Source organism: Neodiprion virginianus, chromosome 3 (genome assembly GCF_021901495.1).
Source record: "Neodiprion virginianus isolate iyNeoVirg1 chromosome 3, iyNeoVirg1.1, whole genome shotgun sequence".
NCBI lineage: Eukaryota > Metazoa > Arthropoda > Insecta > Hymenoptera > Diprionidae > Neodiprion > Neodiprion virginianus.
In genome coordinates this window covers 19,794,516-19,820,993 of record NC_060879.1, presented here as the reverse complement: position 1 = coordinate 19,820,993, position 26,478 = coordinate 19,794,516, and the positions used below count along the sequence as shown (strand labels likewise).

The 26,478-nt window shown below is 39.0% G+C and overlaps 1 protein-coding gene across 1 annotated transcript in view; it reads right to left on the bottom strand.

Annotated features, from left to right (window-relative positions):
- The window catches only part of LOC124300324 (ras-specific guanine nucleotide-releasing factor 2-like), a 107,998-nt gene that overhangs the window by 12,357 nt on the left and 69,163 nt on the right, over positions 1 to 26,478 (bottom strand). Inside the window, exons 6-18 of the mRNA XM_046754283.1 lie at positions 22,510 to 22,832; positions 16,462 to 16,691; positions 13,337 to 13,533; positions 12,611 to 12,736; positions 12,368 to 12,470; positions 8,237 to 8,491; positions 6,900 to 7,069; positions 6,418 to 6,800; positions 5,383 to 5,495; positions 4,343 to 4,459; positions 2,626 to 2,841; positions 1,309 to 1,491; positions 289 to 581 (exon numbers count right to left, since the gene is read on the bottom strand). Coding sequence (XP_046610239.1) covers positions 289 to 581; positions 1,309 to 1,491; positions 2,626 to 2,841; positions 4,343 to 4,459; positions 5,383 to 5,495; positions 6,418 to 6,800; positions 6,900 to 7,069; positions 8,237 to 8,491; positions 12,368 to 12,470; positions 12,611 to 12,736; positions 13,337 to 13,533; positions 16,462 to 16,691; positions 22,510 to 22,832 — 2,709 coding nt within the window. The remainder of the gene's footprint in view (positions 1 to 288; positions 582 to 1,308; positions 1,492 to 2,625; positions 2,842 to 4,342; positions 4,460 to 5,382; positions 5,496 to 6,417; positions 6,801 to 6,899; positions 7,070 to 8,236; positions 8,492 to 12,367; positions 12,471 to 12,610; positions 12,737 to 13,336; positions 13,534 to 16,461; positions 16,692 to 22,509; positions 22,833 to 26,478) is intronic.

Below are 26,478 nucleotides of genomic sequence, written 5' to 3'. Positions count from 1 at the left end.
AGATTAACTGATCAACCTCTCGAAAGTGATAAGGCAAAATCAAACGAATAGATCGAAACCGTTCTTCCGAGTATTTTCTCGAAATCCAGAATATATTGTGAGTAATTTGATTGATATGATGATTTCATGATATATTTGATTTTGATCACCTCATAATTATCAACACAAAAAAAGAAAATTTGAAAATCTGAAAGGACTAGGATTCGAATTGAAAATCGATATGAATATCCAATAAGAACAGTATGATGCAAATTGAAATAACAAATGAGCAACAAATGTCAAACTCGCCCCTGTAATCGTCGAAATAGATCCACTCCGCATCGAAGCCGGAGGTGCGGAGGCGATCGACGCCCGGTGTTCCGAGTAGTGATGACTGTGATGATTGTGATGATTGTTGTGCTGACAGTGGTGTTGATAAAGATCAGCCGGAGGGGTCGACTCTTCGTCAGTCCAGTTTGAGTCGTCTTTTTCCAAGCAGAACCGTCTGCCTCTCGGAGACTTTGGGGATTTTGAGGGACACTCGGACCGCATTGATGATTTCGGCGATGGTGGCGGAGGATCGTCGTAGGTGAATTGTACCTCTGTGAAATTGACGGATTTCAATATTTTGTACATTCCCAGAACGTCAATTAGTACGCTCACAGAAATTTTTAGTCCCGGTTACCGCTCGGTCCTCAACTATGTTCATTTTTTACCACAATCGAAAAATATAGTTCTAGGTACAAAATGAAAATTAGTTTCGTAGCTGTTACCGGAAAGTCTGGTATCCGTTACTATTCTTTCTCATTACGATCACCGTTACTATATTTTCTTGTAACTGTTGAGAAAATTTAACGCTTGTGCAATGATAAATTGATGTTAAAGCCTTGTTTGATTAAAAAAGTAGAGTAAACCGAACAAACTGATTTTGCGTTGCAAGAACCAAAAAAAGATCAACGATAGCGCAAAATGGTTGCCAACAATATTCAAACAGTTTTTTCAACGATACTTGTGTTACTGAATTTTTCTAGTCACTGTATGTACAACGAATTCATCTGTCGAAGAATCCAAAACCATTTCCGTGTCATAACTCGAAATCATTGCTGTAAAGTTCGACCGGTAGATTTAATTTGAAAACATTTCTTTAACATTCATTTTGTTTCAAGCTCCGAAAGTTGCGAATCAAAATTACTCGGTGAGAAGTGAATAAATTGTGCGTCCCTCGAATTTTTACGTTTTGGGGTATACTTAACACTTGTTTTCACTGCTCGACCATCGTTTAAATTGTCGTGACGGCACAATTCTATCGGAATTATTCTAATCACTCACCATTTTTTGAGCATGACTCCGATGCCACCGGAGTGTCCGTCTCCTCTGACACTCCCCGAGAGTACATTCCACCCTCGTGGGAACTTGGGTCCGAACCTGAACCAGATCCTGACCCCGTTGATCCCACAAGAGTAACGGAACTAAGGTTGCTCGGGGAGGACGGTGCGCTGATCACCGTGATGTCTGAAACGTGCGATCATTGTTCAATGTTGAATGCGAACAAACCAGGGAACAGTTTTAACATCAATAAAACGAACATGAATTAAATGGGGATGAACATTTTTTATTTCATATCTCGACAGAATGTTCCGACAATTATGCCTCGGGTACTTAATGATGAATGGTTCACACCGTATGACTCGATAGTTAGAAAAAGAGAAGAAACCACTTTAAAAATTCTCGAAAAATACTATTCCTGCCAATGATGGTGGACATTAATCAAACAACATTCCTACCATGTAATATTGAAACGAATCTGAGCAATTTCGAATAACACAAACCAAGATATCGATCATTTGAGAAAAGGTTTTATAATCGTAACGTTTTTTCTGTTATCCTAACTTTTGATTCAAATGGTTGGCTCATTGATCCCAAAGACAATGTAACGGGCATTCTTGAAATGTTTCACAAATAGAAAGAACTTTCCTAACTGCAAGGTCAATCTTTAATGTGTCAAAGAACCACTTCATTCCTTCTTCACCAAACCAAATTCCGTTCTCAACACTGTAATGATTCGAATACACCCGCTAAATAAACACAACGAGAGCGGATGAGAATTGACTCATGGAGTGTGGGACACGTGGTGTGTGTCTTCACCAATTTCGAATATATTCATAAGAAGCAGAGCTCTTGGTCAAGGAGTCTCTTGGAGGAACGAGGTACAAAGGTTCCCGTCTCCCATGATCGAACATGAGATACCGAAGATCGACGAACGTCTTATCAAAGCAAAGTTACCATAAAAATAGATATTTAAAACTCAAACACTAAAAACTCCAAAATCCATATCAAACTCGGAGAGAGACGATTTAAAAGGAAGAAACAAAATAAACCAAGTGAAATCGAAGAGTAAAGTGCACCGATGAAAGATAATTACTTACAATTTCAACAATATACACCATTTTCAAGAATTTGCACACGGAATGAACGAATGATGGAATGGATGAACGAATAAATTTTAAACTTAATAACGACTCGTGTTTTATACATCGATATAGAAAAGGATTTGTGCTCCGTTCGTCGTACTTTATGAAATATGCGTGATGTTTATTCGTTAATTAAAAATAATTTTAAATATCAATATATTCTCACAACACCAACCTGTCAGGGTCTCTGCGCTGGACGAGACGGCGATGACTTTCGGAATCGTTAGGTGACTCCTGTCGTCTTCGGGATTGGTATCCACGCGTACGCTGACCCTGCGTGGGGTTGCCGGGGATTGCCTGCCAGACGAAGGTCCGGGGGATTGCAGGGTGGGACTTCGTCTGATTATCGGTGGAGCTTCCGAGATGAGTCCCAGGTGTTGGTCGTCTTCGACTGGACAGTAAGAATCGAGGTAACGATCGGCCAAGTTGCCGCCGGACTGAACGTCCGTAAGAAAAAAAAAATGATAGGACGAAATCACCCTCACAGCAAAGAAAAACTATCCGCAATGCTGAAGGCTTTTAGAAACTATTTTAGCTGTTTCAGTTTAAAGTGCTATCCCGTACTTTAGAAACGACTTTTCGCACTGCCGATAGTTCTTCCCGCTATGGGTATGCGGTTGCTTTGGTGTAATTCATGAGAATATCCATATATGCAATTTGACGAATAATGTGACGAAATTCGCTCGCAGCCCTTGCAATATTGTACTCGAGAAACGGAATTAAAATTTCGAGAAGGATTGGTACATTCTTTTGATATTAATTAATTGTAATTAATACCCTGCGTGTTCAAAGAAATTTTTTCAATTTTGCGTTTAGATTAAGATTCTTAACATTCTCATTTTGATGAAAAGGGATCCTTCTTACGGTCTACTAAAGTCTACCAAGTAGTTTGCAAATTTCACAAGTATTCGATTCTGCAACGAATATTATTCTAAATCAAGCGTTTATTCACTCGATGACCAGAGAAAATATCAGATATTCCAAAAAATTTAACACTTCGTTTAAAATAAGTTCATCGCAAAATTCGTTTCGGGCAATTTCTGAAACCTTGGTTAGATATTGATTGATCCTGTTCACGCGAACTCGCCGATGAATGCAAAATTAACTATAAATATCCTTTAATGAAAATGCTCCTTCGGCGTTTTCGAGGGAAACTAGAAAGGGACTACGACCGAGGTGAGGTGTAGCGATCATGACGAAATGGTATGATTGTTTACAATGCGAAGCCGTTCGGACCACGTGCAAATCATTATTACACAGGCCAACAACCAAAAATCATCCCAAAATCAAGCACAGGTATCCTTGAATAAAATTTAGCCACCGCATCCGAATCCGACCGTGAGAACTACTTGAAGCTTTAACTCTTCTTTACAATTTAGTTTGAAATCCGAAAAAAATACGATCTATGAATTGTTTCATAGACTGTAATTGGACCCAGTATTTTAATAACGATTTCAAATAAACCTCAAATTTTGCCCTCAATCATAATGTAAATTTCAAGATTAAAACAAACATTATTCCTCTTTTATTCTCCATAGTTATAGTCTCTCAAAAACAGTCAAAAACAGAATTTTTTGCGACTTGAACCTTGTTGGAATTGTGTAATCTACGTCATTCCTAAATAATTTTCAAAACTAGGATGCATGTCTCGTAATTTCAAACTCCATTTATGAAGAACCAATTAAGACGCACTTGAAATCATTCAAATCCTGCGTCAAAAAATCTACCAAACGTTCAAATCGTTCTTCGGATGATTGTAAAGAATTTGTATTTTGTCAACCTGTGTTGCCGGAATAGGTACATTGCACCAACGTGGTTCGATACGAAACGAACATAATAATGCATAATTTCTAAAAAAAAATTCAAAATGAGGGCAATGAGAGGGTGCTCACGCTTTCGGTAGCCAGACCGCCAGTAGGCCTTTGTGTTGGAATTAAGGCCTCCTAGGTTGGAATCGTGGAGGATGTGGCCCCGCGCCCCTTGGCTATCGCTCACCTCAGACCCGTACCCTACACACGTATACACGATGCGGAATTACACAAAACTCGAGAGACATAAAGGAAAACGGTATAAAACAATCGTCAGGACTCAACAAGCTGTGGAGCATGGCGGCCATTGGTATCTGAAAGACATTCTCCTCGAAAAACTTTAATTGTAAGCCTGGTATTCCAAAAGTGTATAATCCTTTTAATCATGTAAAAATCCTTAAAAAAATTTTTGCTATCGTTGTAAAAACTGTGTAAAAGTTCTTGTTTTAATCGATAAATGTACGAGTTCAATTGTAAGGTGTCTGTAATGTTTGGAAATTTTAACTGCTGTACGAATTCTTGACTCATTAATTCATCAAAACCGACAATGCACTGATACTTCGCTATGTCTGTTACATGGTTTTGTGGCGACATAACGTTGATCGAGGTTTTTGTATAAAAACTATAGCTATGGAGATTTTTCATGCCTGTGATGTGCAGAGTCCAGTAAATTTCAGATTTTTTCCAGAATTATCACGGAACAGACAGACTGGACATCTTTCTAAGAACCTGTTTTACGGATATAAGAGGCCCGAAAACTTAGAAAATGTGATTTTTAACCAAAACCAATAACTTTCTAACATCAACATAGGTGATGAACAGTCAAAACAACTTGTTGTAAAATCCAGAGACTAATACTTTCAGAATTCCTCACGTAACTTATACGTACTGTAAATGGATTAATTGTGGCAAGCACTCAGATCAGACATCCAATCAGTATGTTCCTGGCTTCCATTATAGAGAATTTATATACTGGCAGATGTTCTTCAGCCTCTGGCCACCATGCGAGAATGTATCTGTAATTCGGTCTTTACGCAAAAGCGTTAATAACGCGCGTTTCGCAAAATGAAACGATTTACCCGAGGTACAGAGATCAATCACCAAGCCACACGAGATTATCTTACCGGATACTGAGCTTGCACCGCTTGTGCGTCTTGGACTGACGCTGTTTCGTCGACGTTCGTCGAGAGGCTGAAGAGGCGAGTCTCCCGAAGTGCTGCCCAGGACATCCAGGGACCTGGAATAAGGCAAAAGTTTCTTATTTGGAACATGGACTTCTATTCTTAAAACAACGATCGAAAGTAAAATGATCGCGTCGAAATTTTTACGGTTTTTTCACGTTTAAATATTCAAGTCTCGATATTTTACGTGAAAGGTTTAAAACATTGATAAAAAGAATCATTTGCAACGTTGCAACAAAGTCGCCGAGCAGTGCTGGTTGCTTTTGCATTTGCACATGATTTCCTAAACTCTTTGCGTTTCGGATATTCATTCGTACATTGGAAGATAATTATTTTCCAGAAACGATTCACAAGTTGCCTGATAGTATCTTCGACTTCAAATCCACCATTTTCCTGATTAGTCGAAAGTGGAGAGCAAAAAAGATCCTCCGTCAATAGATTTTCATGAAAACATACCAATTTTTCACAATTTTTAATCCCCGTGTTGAATTCACTGTCTTATATACAATTCCACGTCTTTTAATAACTTTTGACGATTAAATTAACCCAAATATCTCTAAAAGCCAATTTTTACGAATAGTTGCCTACTTCTGGTAATTTTAATCAGTCGTTAAGCCTGTCATTTAGAATTTTGAAAATATTGAGAATTCATTCTTTTCAAAATTTGTAATCGACCAATCGAAAAACCTTTCGGAAATGGTTTTCGGGAAATTGGGAAACATTCGTGAAGAAAAATCATCATCTAAATTGATCCGTTTTAGTTGATGGATTAAAAAACTATTCGCGATTCCTGATCTTGAAAAGTTTCAAGAATGCCAATAAAAAAATCTAAAGCGATTTCTTGAAATATCAGGACCGCATCATTGCTTGAAAGAGGAATTGAAATTCAACTGTTCGAATATTGTTCAGATTTTACTGGAGATAAAAGATCATTTGCCTCGAAGGATCAAGCATAAAGAATTGAAGGTAGGAACTTACATGACGGATCCGGTTCCAATCTGACATTCGGGCGGCTCGCTGTTGTAGAAGACCTTCTTCAGGGCCTCGAGAACAGTGACGCCGTCGGTGAAGACGCGATAGGTGAGGAGGAAGGTGTTGAGGAAATCAATGCTGAGGAATCTGAGGTCGGTTAGTCGTTGCAGAAGACGTTCCGGAGTGGCGTAACGTATCTGAGGAACCTTGCAGGAGTTGAGGGTCCGGCTGAACCGGATGTCAACGTCGTCCTTGAAGAGCTTCGGGTCGTTCCGTATCGACTGCGGCATCGTGACGGAACTTGTGTCCGACAACGAACCGTGGAGAAGGTCATTGAAATGGACGTTATCCATGCATTGGCTGATGTCCGTTATCCAGGCGGCCTTTTCCTGAAATGGTGAAGAAAGCAAGGCAGCGGCGTTAGTCGTTTCAGAGGTAATCGTCGATGGAATTCAATTCATCGGGACCAGCGGCAATTCAAACCTTACCTGCATAGTAGGCGCTATCAAGTGAACCGAAACCTCCGGTCCACCGGATTTTACGTCCAGAATGATCTTGAAGTCTCGAGTTTGGAGCTGTGAGCTACCGCTTCCGCTGCCACTGCAGCTACTCTCACTGATGCCACTGGACAGGCTCGAGATCGAACACACCGACGACTCTGTTTCGGAAAATGAACGTTATGCGAATCGTTCGAAAGTTCGGAGAACAGTGGCCAATAGGTAATGAAATAACGGTGCTCACAGTCTTGAGCTTGCAAACTTTGCGATAGGTATTAAGGGAGGGGGTACAGCTTGGACAGTCTAAAATCACAGCTATTTTTAGGATTTTTTTTCAATATAATGAAATACTTGAAGAAATTTGAGTTTCAGGGCTTTATTATTTATAGATTCAAAAATATTTTGGAATTTTTTCATTGAAATTATCAACCTCATGAGCGGATGAAATACGAGTAAACGGCTGAAAAATTTGGTAACTTTTGGAAATTTATATCTTCACAACCAATTGTTCAATTCGATTGGGACTTATGTTACTAAAAAAATTTAAATTCAGCTTCACTTGTATATTTTTTCATTAGAATAAATTAACAGAAGCATTCTTTTCTACCATGACGTCAACGATTTTACTCGAAGACATGTTTTATAACGGTGCCCACGTTTTCTCGAAAATGTCTAAAACAATTTTCTTCAAATTTGGAAATACTATTCTTGGGTAATTTACCCTCTCTGCCACGACACCTCGATAGGTTGATCACCTGGTTAGTTGAATGAATTTTGAACCAAAAGTCAAATTTCAGCTTCAAACAATCACCATTTAATAGGAAAAAAAAAATGGATCATGGGAAAGAGAATAAACTATCCAAGAATGTTGTTTTCAGATTTCAAGTGAATCTGAATTATTTTCGAGATGTCATGAGCACAGCAAAGTATATCGACATCCAAACCTCTGATTAATTCTTTTGAATAAAACGAACCTCAATCAAATAGAATAATGGATTGTTGAGTTATCAACTCTCAAAAGTCACCTAGTTATTGAGGCATCTTATACCAGTATATTTCCCTCAAAAATCAAACGTGCAAAGTGACCACCTTCCCTCAATTATTTGGTACCATTCTCTAATCACGTTAGACGATAGTGTTTTAATTACTTCAAAAACGGATCATCATACATTGAAACATCATTCCAATCTGCTTCTGAAAACTAAAATAAACCAAATTTCTTTTCCTTCAAGGTTGGTCTAGAGTAATGAAAATATGACAAATACGAAAGAGTTTTGAAAGACATTTAGAGCACCTTCAAGAGCAGGATTTCTGTCATGTCAGCTCACCGTCATCGTCGACGACACCCTGGTCGCTCGGGTCCTCTATTAGAAGAGCATCGGCAAGTGGAATCTTGCCGACTTCAGGTACGAGATGAAGACGTCCGCCGCTGGACTGGCGCGTGGTGAGGATCAGGTGATTCGAGAACAGGAAACACTGTCTGAGAGCCTCCTTGTCGCCGCCACCCCAATTCCCTCCGAAGGTCGTGCTCAGCCTGCTTCGTGCCCCACGTGGCTTCTCGCCCAGTATCTGGACTAGGGAGCCTGCAAGACGCCGACTCACGATTAGAAATCCGGACTCATTCCAGTCAGTTTGTTGACAAACAGAGAAAACGGTAAACCACAATATCTGCGAGCCACGAGTGAAGCGAGAAATCTAAAGTAATGTTGGTTTCGCGTTTTGGAAGGCCACAAATTGGTACTTCGAATCTTCGTCACCATACAAAACGCAAATTGCATACGTTCTTTCGCGTTCTTACGATCAGGGTAACCGGAGCGGTTGTTAAATGCGGTGGATCAAGTCTACCGACGGGGTAGACTGGCAAAAATATGGCGTCAGTGCCGCCAATTAATTAGCTTCATCGAGACTAGAAATGATTTTAAAGAGTCCATAGTCAAGGTTTCGTGGAGTGGAGGACGATGCTCTGGTCTCAAATAGTAACAAATCCTGAGGAGATGTGATTCAAACCCACTGTTAAAAACGGTGTTCAATTTGGCCTGACCACAACGGCTTGGAAGTTGATCCCGCGAACCATAAGTGGTCCTTCGGTATTTGGTCCCAGTATGTTGCTATTCAAAGCACTCTGAAGAACGTAACGGTATGGTCCTTTTCCGAAACGCTAAATAAACGAGGTCTCCTCGGTGTTGACCCGAGGTGAAAAACACACTCCCGGCGATATCACAATGTAACGTACATATCACGATAATGATTAAGTATCAAAATGGCAACTAAGTCAAGGCGTTGTTTTTGTCCGCCAGCCACCCAGACGCTCGGTTCGAACCGAGACGTTTGAAGTTCGCCGTAAAACGACTCAACCGCGCGCCGATTCGAAGTTACCAGTTTTCAAATCGAGGGATACGATCGGCCGGGGTAAATTTCGGCCAAAAATTAAAACCCCGAAACTTGGCACGATGCGAGTTTTTTTCAAGGGCAGATAGGCGCCTGACGTTTGCATGGAAGCCATGTGACGCGCGATCACGCGTCCAAGAGGAAACGAACCCGCGGCGCCGACGCGGATGGCGAGTCGAGTGCGCCTGCGAGAAACACCATCGATTTGAACGAGGCACAGCGAGATTTGCGCAAACGCACTTTTGTCCCGCCTTCGAGTTGTACGAAATTGAAAAACGGTTACCGACTGTTGCTAAAACAGAATTTTGCACCTCCGGTACGTCGCTTCGATATCGCGACGCCTTCGGCGAAGTTGGGGGTGAACTTCGGAGGTTGAACGTCAGGGTGCAACGTTCTTTGTTACATTGACCTCGTTCTGAGGGTCAAGGCATTTGTAACGCTTCGAATGAAGAAATTTGATTGGGCAAAGGCCAAATGATTATAAAAAATGTTGATTCATTTGTTAATAACAAACGACAAAAATCGAACTTTTCTTTCGCCGAGTGATCATTTTCCCAATTACAATCTTTTTTTCTTTTTGTAGCAGCCGGTCATTTTATTGAACATGTTATAATCAAAGATATGGCCAAATTTCAAGTCAATCGGACGAATAGATTTTGAGATTCGATTCAAGTCGTTGATACACACCGTGACCGAATATCTTTTTAGTATTAACAATAAGTCTTGTAAATATTGTTTAATAAAAAAAAATCAAACCTTAGAAAACTTTGTATTAACTTCGTGTAAAAATCCGGCTTTGTCCGTCTAATACTCACGTAAAACAATATTTTGAAAATCGATATGTTTTTTTCAACCAAATCCTTTTGCTAGTGCCTGAAGGATTCGTCGAAGTTGTAGTCAAGACAAATTAATGTTGAAAATACGGTGAATTGAAGTACAAAAGCTGCGACCAAGGTCAATCTAGCTCAATATGATTGAAAACAGATCCTCCTTAACGTAGAGAAAAATTTGAAAGACAAGAATTCCGATTAAGAAACTTTTATTATTTATCGCTACTTGGAGTTATTAGATCAAAATATAATTCTTCGACAGATTTCAATGACATACGGCCTACCTTAATTCAAGTCCGCAACTATTTTTCGTAAGACTTAACCTAATAATAAAGACGTTGCATGCAAAATTATTATGCAGGCTTTAACGGAAAATAAACTAACTTCTTAATGAAAGTATATTTCACGAAAAGTCGTAAGTATCCATTTTCAAATTTACAAATTTTTCTGAAAATGACAAACAATTGAACTTTTTCTATTGAATTCAATGTTTCAATATGTTTCGACATGAACAGGAAATATTTGCCCAACAAAGTTAAACTCAAACAACTTTAGTTATATTTTTCAACCTTGATTGTACTATTTTTTCCTTACGAAACTGCTACATGCCTAATGAATCTTTGAGCAGTATAGTAACCATTGTTCCTCCGAATTTTTCTATAAATTGCCGTTAGATATACGAAATATTTTACAACATAAAATACAATCAAATCTGAATTTGAACATCGTCGAGGAAAATGATTTGCAGTTATTCTACTTCGTGCGATAAACTCAATCTATTGCAATCTTTTTAGATTACTCTAAAGCCCTTTATTCATATTTTCAGATGATTGGGATTTACGACAGTCTTACAAGGAAAGGTATTAAGGTGTTAAGGTGTCTCCCCCCGATTTCGTTCATTTCAGAATAAGATATTCTTCATCGAAATCTGAGCAGCACGTATTTTTTTTTTTATCGGCGGTAAAACCGTTCGAAGGGGTGAAATCAGCCCCCAAATTTGCGCATGCCCAGTGGTAGTTTCGCAGTTTCGCATGCTTCCAGGTTAGATATTTGAATAAAACCAATTGGAGGACAATTCTCATGGTGAATAAGGAAAAATGCATTTTGTCGGATTACGATGGGGTTGAATGGTGAAAAATTATAGGAGTGGAAAGTTATTAATTATATATTACTAGAAAACTATTGCTTATATTTTAACTAACATTAGGGATGCTGTATGTAGATTTGTATGAGGGTTGATTTCACTCGTTTAAATCGTTTTCCTGCCGATAAAACAAAAACACGAGTCGCTTAGAATTCTATGAAGAATAACACAGTAAAACATAATTGCATGAAAATCAAAATTTTTAAGTTTTCATTCCTCAGATAGTCTATTTCGAAGACTGCTTGCTTTCTTTTGCAAAGGCTTGAGTTCTCACTGTTTAAAAAAGCTTCGTTTATTCAAAATTCCCATTCAAGTTTTTGGAGCATGATCGTTGCTTGGAGAAAATTGAGACTTAAGTATATCTCTGGACTAGAAATTCGAACGACGAATTTCATCATTCTGGACAGGGATCTTGGTATTTAAAATTTTCTGATTTTCCCCAGAACTTTCACTCGCTTGTTAATAATTTAACTGCTCTAAAAATGCTTGATACGGTACTTTGGCGAGTCGTAAAACGCTAAATGGCCCTATAGCAGAATGTGCTCCGTCTTTTATATCTCATTTAATGCAACAATCAGATTTGTGTGACTGTGCAATAACGTCGTTTCAAGTTCCAAAACTTTACGATGGAAAAAAACTTCGATATCACTTTACGAATCACATGCATATATTTTTACTTTCCCAATTTCGATTGATATGTACAACTGGATATCAGAATTTTCACGCGTATATGGAAACATTACTTTGACACCTTTTTATCATCTTTCTATGCATAATTTCTGAATCGTCAATGTATCAAATCTAGCACCGAATCATTAAAGTTGTAAATTTTCCGCATAAGACCTCGCTAATTTTCGAGACTTGAACCCAATTTCGCTCGCCGATTGGTTCTATTTTGATCGAAGTATAACGTTGCGGAGGGTGTTACACCCCATAAAAGTCCCAACTTTAACGTATTTGTGGGTGCTTTAAAAAAGTAGCGAACTACGTGGCAGTAAAACCAGCATATCATAAAATTCTCTTCATACATACAAGAGCTCTTTAAATCCAGAGCTTCCTCCACCCCCGACTTGAAGAATTAACCAGTGAAGACTCACCCTGTCTAACGAAAACTTGATTGACGTCCAGTAGAATGTCGCAACCTTCGACGATCATTCTTTCCACTGCCAAGTTCTTGCGCAGATTCTCGGTCTCGCTCACCTGGAAAATGAAACAACGATTAGTCAACTGCGTAAATAATAAATTTTCGCCACCTATTCGGGAGCGAATATCGCGAAAAGGAGAAGAAAAGACTGACGGTAAAAATCGTTCAATAATCATTCGATGAATTTGGTCCCAACCTCGTCATGCATCTGTCGCGATAAATCCTCCAGCTGTTGTCTAGCATTCTGCAAACTCTTTCGCTCCACGTGATCGTGGGGCGTGTGAGCCAGTAACTCGTGCAGCGTGATGATATACCTCGGAATCTGTGATCAATTACGAAGCGGAATCATAAAACACGTGAATTGAAAGAAATTCAGACTGATTAAATTTTTGCATGCGAATTTCTCGACGTAAGCAGCAATATCTGGGACGATAATTTACGAAATCTTACGTTCGTTCGGTAAATTTAAGAAACACAAAGAAATTTTGTGACAAATAATTTCTATAACGGAGAATAATGGAAAAAATTTCAAAGTAGCTGAGATTATTTGATCGTGGAAAATGTATGAAGAGGCAAAAGAAATATGGAATGAAAATTTTTGTGCAAAAAAATCGATTTAAACATAATATTGTGATTTAATTTTTGAAAACAAGATTACTGTACTGACTTATATCTCATTTACGTTAAATCGATAGCAGAAACATTTGGTCGATAAATTACTCATTTTTATGATGAAGTCTGAAATTGTCCTTCTACTTATTAATCATAAAAATATAAAAAATTTCACTTCCCAAGAACTTTAAAGTACAGGAATAATTTTTTAAAAAATAGTACCAGTCGTAGAAAGCGTTTGTGAAAGCATTTGACTCTACGAAAAATGACGATCGAGGTACCAAATTCCACTTTGTGGGAGAATCACTACCTGATGCATCGGGTAGGTGAGAAAAGTTTCAAGAGATCGACCGTGGCAGGACGGTTTGTTCTCCAATCTCGCAAGGAGAGCTGCAAAGGAGGGCGACGACTGTTTGCATTCGGTGAGAACCTGCAGACTGTAGTGATGGTTGCGAACGTACTCTTGATAGATGGACAGCATGGGTAGCAGCATGTTGAACAAATCCCCTGTACACCGAGTAATTTCAATATTCAATAACGAAATTATGCAGCTACTTGTAACAGACGGTGAGAAGGATTCTCTGGTGAAGAAAAATCTCGCGAATTATAATACACACTTAGCAGAAACGAATTTTTAGCGCTCTGACCTTGCGTGATAAAAATGACGGCTCGAAACTCGTGCGAGTAAGATTTTCTGACTCACGTCTCATTAAAAAACCGTATCCGTACTCGTTTCGAGATCTACTATTATTTACCTCCTTGTTATACAATACATAACTATTGCCTCATGTATGACCAACATATTAAATTTTTCTTGGGGTATAAAACGACGGGCTTGCTGTATCAGAAAACAAATTTGTCTGTATATCGGCAAAATTATTTTACAATTTTCTTGATAATACAAAACATCGTTTTATTAAACATCGGTTAATTGTGTGAATTGTTGAAAGAGATGGAAGCGTTTTTCAAATAAGCAAAAAAAAACAAACAAATGGCACCTACAGCTTCTTTTAAATGTTCTCTTTAATTCATTAAACGTATTATCCATCATTTGAGCGAATGAAATGATTGCGTTGCTAAAATACCGTTCATTGTTAATTTTTCCAATTTTAGAAAAGCGCACAGAATTCTTTACACTCATCTCAGCAGAATATTTTCTGACCTACATTCCACCCTTCATCGACACCCGCAATAATATATTCAGCCACCCAATTTCGCGAGTTGATTTGATACGGAGTGTAATATTTTGCGTGTAAGAAAATGCCACTTCGAGGCGTCAAATAAGAAGAAACTAGACTCCAAATTTCGCCGAGTTTAAGCGCATACGCATTCCATTCAAAACTCGCTTTCACCCCCAATTCAAGAGGTATGAAATAAAAACAGACACACGCCCTGTATATACATATCACATATACTATTCCCTGTGTACATATGATTAGCATGAGAAGCTCTTGTACGCGACCCCAACTCGAAACTCGTATTCCACGGGTGAAAAAGAAAGAAATTCTCCTGCTTTCGCCAAAAGTAACATCATAAAAGCCGCCGAAAATTTTTCCGCCATCGCAGCTCTTTTAACGTACACAGTTATAATTTTAAGCAATATCAGCAATATTTTCCTCTGTTGCGAAAAGTCCCACTGCATATGGGAGGAGAAATTCTAATAAGTAAACTGAATATGATATTGTTCTTTTCTTAAGGTGGCGGGTACACTTAGAACAATTTAAGTTCAAGGGCTTTATTATTTATAGTTTCAAGAATATTTTAGAAGTTCTTCATTGAAATTAATAGTTGAACAGTTTTTTGGTCGAATAATGAAATTTTTTGTTCACAATCGTATATATTTAACTTTTTTTGAAAACATTACGGCCACGAGCTTAATCCCGCAAACGTATTTTTAGCTCGTAAAATTTTTTCAATTGCTTACAAGATGGACAGTGACGTCAGGAGATGCACGACGGCAAAAACCCCTGAGTTCGGAGTTGTTCTCTACTTATATGGGCCATACGGACATTTTGTTATTAATTTTAATGAATAAATGCTAAAATGTTCTTGAAACTATAATTAGTAAAGTCCTGAAACTCAAATTGCTCTAACTGTTTTCATTTTCTTTCAAAAACAAAAATCCTAAAAATAGATATGACTTTAGACTGTCCAAATCCCCCCCCAATGTGTCAAAATTTTGAAAAAATTGTTGCATTTCCATTAATGAATTTCTATGAATATTTGGAAAAAAAACTTACACACTGATTAGGACGAATTTGCATGCAAAATGACTCACTAAACAAATATTATTACTCAGGAGAATTCTCAATGCTGTTACATCAATTTCGGTTATAATAAAATGTAAAATGCCTCAACTTCAAAATTGATTATTACGTATATTTTGAATAACAGAAAAATGGTTTAATCGACCCGAACAAAATTTTAGTTAATAGTGAAGTTCAATTTTCTGCAATTTCTGGCGGCAAAATGATGCATGGGTGGCTAAAATATTCGAAATCTGTAATCAACGATTTTTAACAAATTTCCAAAGAATTGTCACGTGATTTCTGAGCACCAATCGACACCCTTTACGATTATTTCAATATTGGTTTTCGGCCGTATTCAAAACGACGAAGCTCTTCAATCGATTGAGATAAATCTCAAAAAGAAAATTATACGTATCGGATTAATTAATTACAAGAGACAGATACCCAGTAAATAAAATCTCGAAGTAAGTAAATATGACCTGTATACGTATAAACCTACTTTAACCATTTGAGTCATAACGGTAAGTATTACCACCGATTTTAAATCCATTTTTTGTATATTTAGAGAATTTTTCAACATGTTTCTTTGTGATTTTTCGCTATTTCTAGTAGTACACTAGCAGGTTTTCAATACTCAAGAGTAATTATTGCAATATTATGCAAATTATTATTGTTGGAAATAAATTGATTAAAAAAAATTGTGAAAATTGAAGGTATCATTGATTTCTACCCCTCTACACGTAAAAATAAATTATAAGTTCTTGGCATCGCTGATTACGAATATAAATCAGATTTTTAAAATTTAGTATGGCGAATCTAATCAATGACCCCGAAAACCCTTACATAAAGTTTTTTTATTGTATTTGGTCAAATTTAAAATTTTTATCTGCAACATTGAACCCACGATCTGGAATTCTTTAAATCCGATTTCTGATCCGTTATCAGCGATCCCAAAAACCATAGAATATTATCTCGTTATAAAAGTTGACTCAGCACATTTCTTGACTGTCATTTCATGTTTAGTAGCTTCGTACGATACAACTGAAAATATAATTATCTCGAGTACTAAATTTGTCTAGTTTTGCAGGACTTTTGGAATAATTCATTCCATTAATGTTATGTACCGGGCTTCCTTCAAAAAAGTAAAGCCTCTTTGTCTTCGCGGACAATAAGCGTTTCTACTTACCTAAGACGAGGGTGGGCCAACTCTCCATTCGAGAGGTGAGACCCTTGAGGAATATCTGATGAAGGAAAAGGACTGTCTCGCTGTTCAGGAAGATGCTATTGACGTCTTCGTGACTGCACGGTGGCTTCTTGGAGCTTGCGGCCATTTTGAAGGGGCGCAAAAAGCAGCTGACTAATGCCTCCATTTGTTCCATGTATTCTTCCTCAGCCTCGACCATTTGGAATACCAAGCTGAGAATACAAATTTTCTACAGATACTTGTACATAATCGTTAGTAAGAAGTTACCCTCGCATCTTTATCATCTCTTTTCGTGAATAACAGTACATTATGTAACAAGGGCGTAAAGTCGACTTTTATTCCTGTCGTCCCTCCGACAGCAACAGGAGGCAGGGCCCACCGTAGTGGGACGTCGAGAAGGAGGGCTAGGAAGACTAAACTGGTCTCGGAGGCCTCCTCCGAGACGAACCCTGAGGCGAAGCCTTCTTCCACTCTCACGCACTCCGTGAAGGGGGGCTCAATTACTGAGCAACTACCAGTGAAGTGCGACAGATAAGTGGCCAGACACCAGCGGAGGGAATGGGTCTGAAAAGACTCAAGCCCTTCAACAGCAGGCTCCCGGTAGTCTATTCGGCCCCGAAAAGGAACCGGGAAGTGCTCAGATCTAGGAGCTACGGGGGGGCCGGAGGGCCGTTATTACACCCACTGGCTGCCCCGAAGACACTCTCAGCTCTGAGCAGGGTGACCTGATGGTATGGATGCTGAAAGAAGTGATGAATTCCATCTCGGAAGGGGAAGAGATTCCTAGCTTCGATCAGTACCGGTGCGACCAGGGCGTCCTGTGGGTCTCGTGCTCCAACAAGGGGCTCTAACTTGGCTGCGTCGGACGGTATTGACATTTAGCGGTAGAGCAAACAGACGTATCAATCATACATGCACCATGGATTAACAAGGGACTTGTTTGAAGACTAGACTGAAGGAACGGCGTACTGGTGTACAAGGAAGGCACGGCTGGACCTACCCTCAGGGCTGCGGTCTACATAAACAACAAGGATCGCGCACTAAGGCTCAGTCAGTTCTGTAGCAGAGACCTAGCAGCTGCATCGATCAAACTGAGACGGATGAAGGATAGGACTATTGATCTCGTCGTGTGTTCGGCCTGCCTCCCCTAGGATTCCGTGGAACCATCACCCACGAAGGAATCCAGGAAGCTAATTAGGTACTGTACCGACAGGAAACTGCTCCTGGTGATTGGCTGCGACACTAATTCGCACCACACCGTCTGGGGGAGCTCCGAAACCAACAAGTGGGGAACAGCTCTGCTGGATTACCTACGAACAGTCAAGGTAGATATACTCAATAAGGGCTCAAGACAAACCTTCGTCACCCCCCACAGGCAGGAAGTGCTCAACTTGACACTTTGCAGCCCCAGGCTGTTGAACTTAATTCATAACTGGCGGGTGCAGAAAGAATACACTCTCAGACCACAGGTGCATCACGTTATCCCTTGCCACAGATTCTGAGGTGAAACCGACATGGATGTCCTGGAACCCCAAAGCTACAGGCTGGCCCTCCTACAAGGAGTAGCTTGACTGGAGGCTCCAAGGACCCTGTAGCCGTCTGAGCAGCACAAGCCTGGTGTAGAGTGAGGTAACACACTTACGATCCTCCATAATTCAGGCCTTCGAGGCAGCGTGTCCCGCGACGCTCAAGATCAGCAAGTCCAAGGTTTCCTGGTGGAGTAGAGAGCTGAACAAACTCAGATTCAGTTCCCGTAAACTCTTAAACAGGGCCCTTCAGACAAACGAGGCTCCGGACTGGACGGCCTACAAGGCTACCCAAAAAGCGTACAAGAAACTGATCAAAAGATCAAAAACGGAGGCCACCGACTAGATGGCCTCATACTGCCAGGCGACCATCTCCCTTCCATGACAATCAAGATGCAGAAAGCCCTTGACTTTGTTCAGAATTCTTGCACATCTCAGTTGCTAAGGATTAATTCCAGCAAAACCGACATGGTACTCTTCACCGAAGATGCAACCTTACGATGGGACGTATCGAGATCTTCCGGTCAAGACTGACCCTCTCTAGGTACACACACAAGGCATGTAACCGAATATAAAGGATGGCGATCCTAGGCAGCACGGGACTCTTCGGACCACACACACAATTACCATGGGAGCTCTTCTGGACCTGTCACTAGCATCTAGGGCCTTGGAGATACATCGGTTTAGGGCACAGGTAGTACCATACCGGATAAGGGCACCACGGACTATCCTGGCCATGAGCGAGGACCGCTGCCCCAGCAGATTCCAATTTGGCCAAACTTTTAGAGAAACCTACCCCCACAGAGAGACCTAGATGAACAATCCAGACGAATTAGTCTCGCCAAATGGACTCGCGTGATACCCAGAAGGGTCCAAATCAGAAACGGACATTGGGGCCGGCATCTGGTGCGGGGGACCCAGGCTGAACATTTCGCTCGCCCTGGGACCCATGGCCTCAGTACTTCAAGCCGAAGTGTATGCTTTAATAGCCTGTGCCAGGGATATCCTGAGCAGAGGCTACAAAGGCGAGCACATATACATTTGTAGTGACAGCCCGTCTGCACTTACAATCCTCGGACGCATACGTCGTAAGATTAGTGCTGGCATGGAACTGCGTTACTTTACTAACACAGCTGGCACAAGACAATCACGTGAGCCTTCTATGAGTACCTGGGGCTCAGAACAAAGTCCCAGTGCTTGAGATGTGGAGAAGAGCATAAGACTTCATCCCACCTGATCACGCGGCATGATGAACTCGAGGACCCACGCACAGAAGCCCTTGGGGCCAGTTACACCGGCAAGGAGAAAGTCGCGAAAATAGGGGTCAGCAGGTTGCTTCAGTTTGCCAAGCTGCCTGGCCTCACGTCTTTTCTTACACTTTAGAGTGCCCTAACGGCCCGGGCACATTGGCCCAGCAGGACTGAGCGCATGGAAACCCACACTTAATTCAAGAATGAACACGTCAAATGAATTGTGAAAATTCTCAAATCAACTTTTCAATCTTCAGTTTACAAATTGAATTCTCTCATCCACTCTCATAACCCTTATTTCATGGATTGTAGAAGTTCATGTTTCCATGTGCCACTAATCAAGAAAAAGTTCGAGACAACATCAACTACAGATACTGAAAAAAATGAAGATACTAATTTTTATCGAAAAGTTTTTAGTTCATTTATTTATTTTACCACTTCTCAAGTTGTCTCGGTAATTATTAGGGATACCTGTTTTTCTGAATAATGCTGTGAATTCTCGACTGACAATAATTTTTCGAAGTCTTTAAAAAAAAATTTCAAAGTAAACGTCTTGGCTCTTCTCTTAAGGTTTCTGAAGGCAAATCGTAACCAGGGTTACGTTTAACACCCTCAACGTCATTGATGGCTTCCACCGTGGGGATTAAAAAGTTCATTACAGAACACCGTTAGCGACATTCAAAGATTTTAGTTATCCTCTGGAAACAGGTTTCAATTTTATATCCCTTCGCAAATAAGGCAAAAGTTCAAATTCAAAGGTAAGACAGAGGATTTCTTTTTATGAAATGGATGAAAAATAAACATACAAACTATAGAAAAATAATACAGAATTTACGATCCCATGAAGAAATGCCCGAAATCGATTTTGAGAAAAGTTAAACCATCCCGAGAATCTTCCGCAAGTATAAACTGGACATTTTTTACGGTATAGCGTCTTATACTATCAGGTGCTGAAAAATGTGAAAATTACGAGAATTGTTAGAAGAGTACAGCATCCATAAGTATATCGGTAAAACAGTTCGCAACTTGTGACGTTAAAGGAAAAAGTTTTCACACGTATAACGCGAAGCTTATATTGCGAATCGGGGTGCAAATAAACTGCAGAAGTAGAACAAGTCTCCGAATAAGGCGTACAAATAGGGCAAATGACAACTCTTGCGCAACTTTCACCCCGTGAAGTGTGATTTCCCGCGAGTGCAAGATTAACGCGAAACGGGGTTTCCAAGTATTAAGCAGGATTCATTTTTCACAGGATTTCCGTGCCGGTTTTCACGCGTGTCGAGTTCAACGTGCCGATTCAATTCTGCCTTTGCGAAAAACAAAATAAAAGAGACTAAATTTTTCGAAACAAGTTCTGAAAATTAATCGCAAGATCGGAAAAGATAATTGGTAATTATTTGTGGTATACATATATGAGACATTCCGCGTGTAATCAGTTACCGGACCGAAGCAATGACCCGCTCAAAACCGGTACATACTTTGTATACACCTTTTTTTTTTTTGTCAGTTCATAAAATTGTGGGTGATTATTTATAGATTTTTATTCAAAGAAGATTAAATGCGAAGGGTTGATAAAATGTGTGCGAAAATCTGCAATTGCCGAGTTTTAAATAAATGTAGATTGAAAATTATGAATCATGAGAAGAAAATTTGGGGGTAAAAAAGGTTGAGTTTTTAACGAATTTTGAAGTTATAGTATCGAAAGAACATTCAATGCCCCTGAAAGTCGAGGAAGAGTGCAAACGATCTCAGTTCATTAGATTTTTGCAAACATTACCAGTGTAATATTGTCACATAGGTGCCTATAAAATGTTAAGTATACAATATAAAATAAAATTATGCAATGCAATAAATTAACATTTATGATTTAGAACTATTTCGTACGATTTGATGACAGCGTGACGTGACGTGAGAATTTTTACAAAAATTATGATAGAGAAAAATTCAAAGCTTCCAAATTAAATTCAGCCCAGTAAATAAATTCACGTGTGTCGATTACATGGGGAATGCCTCATACATTCTGCACACGTTGTTCGAAACGTAATCTGTAATCGCAACAACTCGTCCCAATGTTTGTTTGAATCGTATGCGAAATCAGGGAGCGCGAGTTTAATCCTTGGGCAAGTCGTTAATCCTTGAACAGTAATTTTTATTGAATGTGCAATGAAACTGGTACGACAGCTGAATCTCCGTGTTCGGATCGTCACGCAATGTATAATATAATACAGGAATAAATAGTTCGTAGCAAAAAATATAATTTAGGAAAAAAACAGGAAATTTTTTCTCAAATCTGGCGCATCGAATACAATAAAAAACATCAGCTGAGAAAAATAATCGCCGTTCAAAAATTGCAAGAGAAAAAAAATAATTTTCAAGCTCGCCGCTGAGTTCTGAACGGAATTAATTTCTGATCACGTTTTGCTCATGCGAAGTTGATGGCGAAAAAAAAAGGGTTGTTGGGGCTGAAATATGTGAATTTATCAACGATTATTAAAAAACAGCTTTTTATGCATTTTCAGTTTTTTGATCAAGTTGAAATCGTTTTCTTTGACCGAATACGAAATGATTGCCGTTTAGAATACAAGATACATCCATAATGAAGCGAAAGTATTTAGAACTTCATTTGTCACAAGTTTTCTACGTTACATGCTAAAAAATATCAATTCAACCATGGTGAATATTTTTACCTTCCAAACTCCTCGGCACAATTTTCAGTCAACTTGTGCGCATAATTTTTTCAAGAATTGCTTACACTCCGGTAAACAAGATTTCACCTGGGAAGAAAGTCACTTTCTTACAATCGTTAATATCGAAACTTTTCCACTTTAAATTCGCGGTTCTTCAGTCTTTCCCGGTATCAAGGAGAAATTTTTCTAATCAAATTTAACCACAATTTCAGCCTCTTGCTCCGCGTAATTATTATCTCATTTCCAGCCCAATTTATCATCCAGACAACATGACCCTCCAACATTACTCAAATGAAAGTTCGCGTGTTCGCTTCCACGTTGTAGTCATCTAGTTTCAAAGAGCAAAAAACTACGCAGTATTTCAGTCAACGGAAAATCGCGTTTTGATGCAACCGTAAAAATAATCCTTCTCTTCGAGCAGCCTTAAAGAAAAATACAAAAATAACCCATGCGAAAAAAATCGACAAAAAAATTCAATTCAATAAAATTAAATTTCACACGTGTTATTTTCTTCCGGGTTATTACTTCTGAGTCAACTGCACCTCCCTCAATATTTAAAGGACGCACCTGTTTCTCTTCCGCATGCTCTCTGCGTGGGGACTCTTTATATACTGTTCGACGATCTGCTTCCACCTCCTGCGGCAAAGCCAACCCCTGAAGAAGCTCTGAACCTTCAGGATCTTCCGTACTTCAACAGATTCCTCCGAAGCTTCGCCGCCCCTCGAATCACCCCCGGACCCCAATGCGGCCCCGGATGCAGCCGGCCCTGACCCTCCGACGCCACTTCCGCATCCTGCGAGTGCTCGAAGTCCCGCGGCAATTTCGCTGGACCCGACATAAGTCGGAGCTGCGACTGTCGCCGGACGCAACTCCCTCTTCAGAGCGCATAGCTGCAATGTTTGAGTTCATTTGTGAACATTTTTCAAGGACAGAGCTTTTTTGATAACTTGGAAACAATCGCCGGAAGTGCAGACAGCGTCATAAATATCACACAAAATTTTTCTTAAGTGTGGTAAACGCGTTATTTGGGTTCTCGAGCAAGTCTTATAGAGTTTTATTTTTATAAAAATAAAAAATAAAAAAAAAAATAAAACTCCAATTTTTTCAGAGTGGCCTAGAAAATCGTCTAGAAAAACGGGGAATGTCAGAGAACTTTGTTCGGCACGAAAAAGGCAAGAAGCTGTCAGAGGAAGCGATATTCACTATATGGATCTAGAAGTTTTATCAAACATATAATTTGCAATCTTATAAAAAGTTCTGCGAAATATAGGGTTGTATATGATCTCTCGATTTTGTTAACTATTATACTCATAATTTGAACTAGCTGTTAACAATATTTCTTGATCATTACGCTGGCTCCAATATTATTCAAATTCTTATTTCATTTACTGCGCCTAAGTGCCTGTGTTTTTATCAATGTTAATTTCAATATTTATATTCAATAGTACTTCCAGTCTTCTTTTATTTATTTTATTTTTTGTTTTTTTGTATATTTACTAATGAACTATTAAATTTCAGCAAATTTAAAAATTTATAAAAAATTCTTGCGAAATGCCATATGCCCCGAGCAACGAATTCAGGGAAAACATAGTGAGTTTCGAAAACCAATTGAAGTGGCCACTCTATTTAACAAATACATTGCAATTTATTTTTCAACTGATCAAGCTAGATTGTGTTTGATACTTACTACAGAGTCATTGCGTTGGTTCAGCTAAAACATTTCGGAGATGTGGTTAACATTCCGAAAGCGACAAATTCCGAATGTTTTGGTGGTGAAACTTAAAGTCAAGAAATCAAACTTTGACGAAACATCAAAGTTTCTTTGTTTTTGATTTTTGATATTTTTACGTTCGGAATCCTGGTCATTCTGGTTTTCGGTTTTTAAAATTTTTCACACCTACTCGTAGAAGAAACTACGACGCGTGAGTATATTGTAATTTTCGGAATTTTACTCTATCGAAACTCTATTTTTTGGAACTTTTTTCTATCGTTACTTGAATTTTCGGAATTTTGTATTTCGAAACGTTGGGCTGTCGAGTTTCCACCCATACGAAACTTTGTTGATTCGTAAAAGTTTGATTTCTCTACGTTCAAGTTTCACCACCAAATAATTTGGAATTAAGCGCTGTCGGAACTTTTCAAATTTGGAACTTCAACTGATGCCGTTGAATCAAACATGGCTTTTTCACTGCGTTTCGATCGATTCTTGCGCTCTATCGACCACTTTCTTTAGTATGTCGCCATCTGGGCACGTCTATCCATCTGTCTATATCCATGTATCCATCTCCGTACCAAAACCCTCGCGATTCGCGTGAAAGCTCTTATTTCGTGATGTAACAAAATCCTTTCGGAAAGTTTTCGGCACGCAATACGGGAGGATCGCATGATACACACGTTCCGATTCCGAGAGGATATAAATAACGATTTGGAGGATGAACTGGCTAAAATTTATCGACAAATGAACTTGCGCAAAAAAATGATGCAACGAAAGCTCAAAAAGTTGAACTGTAATTGACTGATGTGATATGAACAAAGAAAAATCTCTCGATTTAAGTAGAAAACGTTCACCGGCACAAATTAAATCAAAGAAAATTCGCATGCCTTCAGAACGAACGTTTTGTTTTCTATTTTTTTCAATGCTAAAATCATACTGTTTTTAATGCTATGATGGCTTAAGACCAACTTTGCTTACGAATATTATACGTACATTCTGTACCAATTGACTGGAATTAATTTTCAATATCGGCAATATGTGTTTTAATAAAACATACGTTCATTAATTTATGTAACCCATTTATATAATCGAATTTCACGACTTTGAGTGCAAAATTTCTGTGACTGACTAGGGTTCTATTGAAAAAAATCATTCACGGGCTGACGGCACAAAAACAAACTAGCGACGATTCTTCGACGCAAAAATTTTTGTTTTCTTGAGGTTTAAAATTTAGAAATAGGCCTGATCTTAATAGTCAATCTTCACTTTCCGCAAAAACACGAACAGAAATATGGATCGAACATTTTTTTGGCAGGTTGTCGCATCGAGAAAGTGAGATTCTTCTTAGTTATTTCGTATCTTGTATATTTTTTACATTAAAACTGAAACATACTGTTTGCCAAAACTCTGCCATCCAAGTTTCCTCCATTCGACCTTTAATACAAACGGATGACTTCGCAGAAGGTTAGTTAAATATTGATAATTTGAAGACGGTGAACAACAATTTGCGAGATTAATGAGCTGAAACGAGTTTCAGGAATTCTCGGCAACTGAACAGCGTCTAAAAGGAGAAATGAGCTGAATTTTTTAGCGTCCGCGAAAGTGGCCGAGGCACTAGGCGACGCTGAATTTTTAATCAACCGGATAATTAGGTGGCGCGATGTTGGAGGTAAAAAAAATGTGACTCAAGTTTCAAGTCTCGAGCAAAAGGCAACCAGCGACCACGGGGGAGTGGGAAAAATAAACACGCAACTCGCTCTTAACTCCCGTTCGTACCTCCCTTATCGCCAAGCTTAGCTAAACGCTTTATAAGTAACTGTTCAACGGCAATAATTAGCAGCTACACTCCTTCCGAAACTTTTCGTCGAGACGTTAATCAATCCCTTGTATTTACATCCACGCTGCCTTACTTATTTAGCGGCGAAAGAAAATCGAAAAAAAATATTACTAGACGAAATACGTGATAAAAAAATGATCGATAGCGCTTTCAATGTTGAATTTTTATTCGACGTCTTATATTTTCGATTCGTAGTCTCTCTTAGTATTTAACTAGGATAAAACGACTGTGAAGAAACAATAGGAACTGCTGATTCAAATTTTAAGTTCTCACGTGACTGAAAAATTACAAATAGTTATAGCCATTTGCAGGTAACAAATTCTTTTTGTCACTGTCGGGATGGTTTTTAAACAATTCGCAACGCATTGCTAGGTATATTACAATATAAAATTATCTCTTCGTTACAGCACTGCATTTCGTTTGATTGACCTCACGTTTTTTATCAAACAAGATCTTAACGTCAATTTATTATCGCACCAACATCAATTCGTGCCAACAATTACAAGAAAATATGATACGAGTAACCATAATCAAACGAAATCGTAACACAAATTGGGTTCTCTGTTTACAGTTTAAAAACTGCTTTCCTTTTTCGGTTATGGCAAAGAATAAGAATAGTCAAAGACTGCATAGTAACTGAGTCTAGAAATTTCTCTCGTTGTGCCAATTGACTACAGCAGAGTTATTCGCACGTGAAAAGGCAATTCAAGCTGAGAATAAACTTCAGGATCGTCCAGGCTCACGTTATACGCGCCTCGTGTACACGTGCGTAAGGTTTCTTACAAAGCTTTATGGTTCGCGGAATCTTGGCTCAATTACGATTCAATTTTGCAGTACAGAAGCTCACATGTTTCGTTTGAAATCGAATGCAATTGTCCTGCCATCCCTCACGTCAACTATCGATTCACGATTAGGGAAACAAGCTGCAAAAGTGTACTCGCCCGTTTTTACCCATTTCTCACCCCTCATTATTTCGCACTTTGTG